The sequence below is a fragment of the Chrysochloris asiatica genome, unplaced genomic scaffold, assembly GCF_000296735.1.
Source record: "Chrysochloris asiatica unplaced genomic scaffold, ChrAsi1.0 scaffold00090, whole genome shotgun sequence".
NCBI classification, from domain to species: Eukaryota; Metazoa; Chordata; class Mammalia; order Afrosoricida; family Chrysochloridae; genus Chrysochloris; species Chrysochloris asiatica.
The window spans coordinates 3,112,350-3,117,841 of record NW_006408608.1 but is presented as its reverse complement, the minus strand read 5'-3'; the positions used below and the strand labels follow the sequence as shown (position 1 = coordinate 3,117,841).

Genomic DNA, 5,492 nt, shown 5'->3' with positions numbered 1-5,492 from the left:
CCCTCCCTCCCTCACTCTCTCTCTGTCTACCTCGGTTAGTCACTCCTACACTAATTCACACACATCTTCACACAGTTGTCCATCCCCCAGGGCCTCTGTCCCAGGCTGGTCTAGGGTGGGAGGGAGCCTTGTCCCTCCCCTGAGGGCATCACCAGCCTGTCTGACTTTACAGGTGACTCAGAGGAGGAGGACATGGGGCTCCTGGAGGTCAGCGTTTCAGACATCAAGCCCCCAGCCCCAGAGCTGGGCCCCATGCCTGATGGCCTGAGCCCTCAACAGGTGTGTGGAGAGTGCGTGGTGGGAGGTTGCCCAGGGAAAGGATGGCTGGGGGGTGGTCCTAGCCTATAACTTGAGGTCACACTGGTCTGGGTCTTGAAGGGGAAGCGACAATTCCTGATGGTCATTACAGCCTCAGCCGACTGGGGGTCTCCTGGATTCTCTCTGACCAGAAACTTACCACATTGGACCCTACTGGTTCCAAGCTTCTGACAGCAGCGGGGGGCTTAGAGGTGCTTTGACCTCTCACTACCAGAGCAGCTCCTGGCTCCCTGCTGTGTGGAGAAAGAAAGGGGCTGCAGGTTTCATAAACAGTGGCTGGAAATCATGGAACTCACCTAACCCAATGAGGGCCCTGGAGGTCAGCACAGGTGCCCAGCCCACCTGTTCTCTGGCTCTTGGAATGATGGCCCCTTCAACCAGAGTGCCACACTGAAATTGGGACCCCAGGCCTGTGACTCTGGCTGAGTCACATGTTCTTCCTTCAAACCTGGGCTTGTTGAGAGAGCCCACGTGACTCTGTTTGTGAGGACACCACACAAAAGCAAGTTGTGTGGCTCAGCAAGTGCAGGGCAAGGGAATTGCTGGGTGTTAGTTGGTGGACAATCCTGGGTTTTGGCCCCTTTGAAAATGAGGAAGAAGTGGTCACACTGGCCCCTGTTTCTGCTGGCTGCAGTTGGAGCTGAGCAGGGCGCTGCCTCCCTCTCAGTATGCTGGCTGGCTCTACAGTTCCCCAGAACCTTCAGCTGCTTTGCTCATTTACCTGCCTGGCCCCTGATGGCATGGCGGACACTGACCACAGCTGGCCACTGTCAGCTCCACTCCAGGGCCCTCCGACTGGGCCACCTTTTTCTTCTGCCCTCTGGAGCCTTTCGCATTTCCTGGGTCAGATGATTTTAGCTGCTCCAGGCCAGTCATTCTCAACACACAGCGAGTTTGTCCCCCAGGAAATATATGGCAGTGTCTGCAGACATTTTCAATTCTCACAAATGGAGGGGAGTTGCAACTGGGATCTACTGGGTGGAGGCCAGGGATGCGGCCAAAGGTTCTCCAATGCACACTACAGCCCCACAACGAAGAATTCCCTGGTCCCACCCACCAGTGTGCTCGGGGTGAGAATCCTGCTTTCCCTGTGTCTTGGGCACCTGGGATCATTTGCAGTAACTGCAACTGAAGGGCCGTGTGAGGAACAGGGACTGTAGGATCTATGGTCAGTCCTGGAGCATAGGCAGGCCGGTGAGAAGCCATGGTCAAGGTGTGGCAGAGGCTGAGGAGAACAGGGGATGATGGGACTAGTATGGGGGTACCTGCATTGGTGCTCCCAGGGCAACCGGGTAGGGGCGCAGAGGGGTTAGCCACCCTCCCAGCCCTGGACCAAAGCAGACAGGCTCCCTCACCTTGCATCTGATAACTCTCATAAGTTAAGACATGGCCATCAATAAAATTTAATTAGATCATGAACCTCATTAATATCTGACTTTATCCAACTTTGCTGAACAAAAGGAGCACCAGGGAAGCTTTAAACAACAACAACAACAACAACAACAACCCAGTACTTGGAAGTCAGACTCTCTGGGGGTGGGACCCTGTGTCAGTGTGTTTCCACACCCCCAGCATTTCTGGTGTCCAGCACAATTTGGAACTCAAAGCTCTACCACATCCAGGGGAGGGAGCTGCAGACCTGGGCTTGGCCGGTGCTGGCCAGGCTGCCCCTGAGGGTAGTCATGCCCACCGAAGGCTGTGCTTTGGGAGGGACATCCTTGGAGTGATGAGTCTGCTGGGAGGGAACAGGAAAGGGAGAGCTTTACCCTGAAGTGGAGGCTGCTCAGTGAGGTGGGAGGGCACCCCCAAGAATTGATCTACCCTAAATAGGTGGGTATTGTGATTTCAGTTTAAGGAAGAATTTCCTGCTAGGGTTTTCCAAACATATTGGTAGCTTCCCACTACTATGGGGTGGTGCGGTGATTTCCCCATTGCTGGGTGGAGGACTCTCCCTGAGATGAGGGATGGTGTCCTCCATCACCCACTTGGGTCTAGTTCTCTGCAGTGTGGGAGGATACGCAGGCCATGCAGGCCCAAGAGGTCCCAGGAGTGGGGTCTGGGAGGGAGAGGGACCCTCTGTCCTGGAGTTGTCACCTGGGGCTCTCTGTGCACGCAGGTGCGCCCTCTGTGCTGAGGGTATTGGGTGCACTGACGGTGTTTGTTGGCTGAGCAGGTGGTCCGGAGGCACATCCTGGGCTCCATCGTGCAGAGTGAGGGCAGCTACGTGGAGTCCCTGAAGCGGATACTCCAGGTAAGACCCCAGGGGTGTTTCTCAGGGCACTTCACAAGGAAAAGGACTCAGAGTCGCTGCTGTTTTAGGGACACAGCAGGTCCTTCAAATGTGGGACACTCTGAATTCCTGACACTGTAGTATTTTCTGAAAACAAAATTGGGATTCTTGGAAACAAGAACTGCCCTGGGGAATCACGGGCAAGTGGTCACTGTCATGTCTGGAAGGGACTGTGCCTTGCTGACCACTCTGAGTTCTCCCTGAAGCAGAGGACACATCTCCCTGTCATCCTGGAGCCCCCAAGGCAGGAAGTCTAATTGCGCTCTCGGTCCTACCATCAGGACACCCGGACCTTGCTAAGTAGGTGCTTGTTGAACCTGAGGAAAGTGTGCCAACCTGGCTGGTAGCTTGAACTCCTGAATCAGGGAATGATCTGCTGCCATGTTGTGGACTATCTGAGTGAGGCCAACAGGGAAGGGAACTGTTGGGCTTGGGGTTGCTTCTCTTGCCCACCAGAGTTTGGGTCCGCCAAGAAGAGGCCCAGGTGGCACCTTGTTCTGATTGGATAGTGTGGTGCTAGGTCCGGGAGACAAGTGAGCTTGCCCACCATCTCTGCTCCCATAGAAGCCTAGCTCGGCTCTTTTCCGGTTCCTGTCAAATCGACTCCTAATCATGGCGACCCATATTTGTCATAGTGTAGCTTTGCTCCATAGGATTTCCAAGGGCTGATTTTTTGGAAGTAGATTGCCATGCCTTTCTTCTGAGGTACCTCTGGATGCACTGAAACTTCCAACGTTCAGTTAGCAGCCAAGTGCATTGACTGTTTGCACTTCCCAGGGATGGCTCCTCCGTGGCAGAACCAAATAGGATCAGCTTTGCCCTTGGGGTCCTACCTCTATAGAGCCCCTTCTTCCCAACCCAACTTAACACATAAGCTTTGGAGGGGCGGCGTTGAATTAAGGCAAAGAGAGGTCAGTGTGAGTGCTCCCCCCCAACAGGAAGACCCCTCATGACTCTCCAAGTTCTGATGACCCTGCCCAAGCGGCCGCAATGGCAGGTGGGTGGGAGGAGCCATGACTGGCCTTCAGAGTGTCCCCCATACCCGGCAGGATTACCGCAACCCCCTAATGGAGATGGAGCCTAAGGTGCTGAGCGTTCGCAAGTGCCAGGTGGTGTTCTTCCGCGTAAAGGAGATCCTGCACTGCCACTCCATGTTCCAGATCGCACTGTCCTCCCGCGTGGCCGAGTGGGACTCCACCGAGAAGATCGGGGACCTGTTCGTGGCTTCGGTAGGTGTCTTAGTGTCCTGGTGCTGTTGTAACAGAAAAACCATGGTGCACGGCCTTCAAGAAGAGAAATGTGTTTCCTCACAGTTCCGGAGGCCAGGGCCACGGCAGTGGGGAGGTTCTCTGTACTGGCTCTGCGGGAAGGTGTTTGTCTCTCTCAACTTCTGGCCCTGCCTCTCTGGGCCATCTTCACCTGACATCTCTCTTGCTCCACCCTCCCTTGCTTGTCTCTGTGTCTGGCTGTCTTTCCTGATTTTAAACCATTCATTTCCCCTTGTTCTTCCGGAACAACTAACTGCCTCTTCGTCTATGTACAGGTTCCTCATGAACACAATTAAGTGTTCTGGAATATCCATTCTTTGCAATGCTATCCATAGTTTGTTATGTTATGATCCAAACGTTCAATTGCTTCTGCATAGTCAGTAAAGCACAAGTAAACATCTTTGTGGTGTTCTCTGCATTCAGCCAAGATCCATGACATGAGTCATGGTAACCCTTATACCATGGCCTCTTCTGAATCCAGCTTGAATTTCTGGTCGTGGCAGTCTTTTTTTTCAATTTGCTGCCCAAGACTTCTTTATTTCTTTGAAACTTTTTATTGTATATTGAGTGAAGTTTTACAGGGAAAATCATCAGTTTTACATTGAACAAATCATACACTTTGTTTCATCCCAATGATTGTAATCCCTTCCCTGCCAAAGCAGTTTTCCCACTTCCTCCCTGTGGTTCCTGTTTCCATTCCACCCACCTTCCTATGCCTTCTCAACTTTGTCCTTAGGTAAATGTTGCCCTTTTGATTTTGAATGATTGACCATTCTATAGTGAGCAGACCTTACTAGTGTTGTTGTTCCCACGCTATACCTGTTTACTGCTTGGCTGAAAATTGGGCCACGAGAGTGAGTTCCTTTCCAGAACTGAAGGGTGATTGAGGATCATAGTCTCAGGTTCCTCCAGTCTCTTTCTGATCAGTAAAACTGGTCGCTTTCTTTTTTTAATAAAAAAGAACTTTGAGTTTTGTTCCATATTTTCTCCCACTCTCTCTGGGACCTCCTAATGTGATCCCTTTCAGAGCAGTTGGTAGTGGTAGCTGGTACCAGCTAGTTCTTCTGGTCTCAGAGTCGTGGAGACTGATGTTCACATGTTCCGTTAGTCCATTGGACTCATTGATTCCAAGCATCTCCAGTTCTCATTACTCTTCTTTCTTCTGCATATGGAGAGACCAATAGCTGCACCTTAGATGGGCACTCATGAACTTTGGTTTTGTTTTTTGTTTTTTTCATCTTAGTATGGGTATCTTAAGCTTTTGCAATAATGGTCTTAATGCAGTATATTTCCTTTTGTGACTAATTTCACTCAGCATAATGTCCTCAAGTTTCATCCATGTTATGCGGTGGCTTGCAACTTCCTTGTTATTCTTCAAGGTAGCATATTATTCCATTGTGTGTATGTACCCCAGTTTGTTTATCCATTCTTCCATTGATAGGCACTTAGGCTGTCTCCATCTTTTTGCTATTGTATATAGTGCTGCTATGAACATTGGTGTGCATATATCTACTCGTGTTATGGCTTGTATTTTTTGTGGATAAATACCAAGTAGAGGAATTGCTGGATCATATGGTAGTTCTATTTCCAACTTTTTGAGGAAGCGCCATACTGTT

At 51.0% G+C, this 5,492-nt stretch overlaps 1 protein-coding gene across 1 annotated transcript in view; it reads left to right on the top strand.

Moving 5' to 3' along the window:
* Window positions 1-5,492, top strand: part of ARHGEF10L (Rho guanine nucleotide exchange factor (GEF) 10-like) — a 135,757-nt gene that overhangs the window by 42,558 nt on the left and 87,707 nt on the right. The window contains exons 8-10 of the mRNA XM_006866407.1: window positions 173-279; window positions 2,492-2,569; window positions 3,658-3,837. Coding sequence (XP_006866469.1) covers window positions 173-279; window positions 2,492-2,569; window positions 3,658-3,837 — 365 coding nt within the window. The remainder of the gene's footprint in view (window positions 1-172; window positions 280-2,491; window positions 2,570-3,657; window positions 3,838-5,492) is intronic.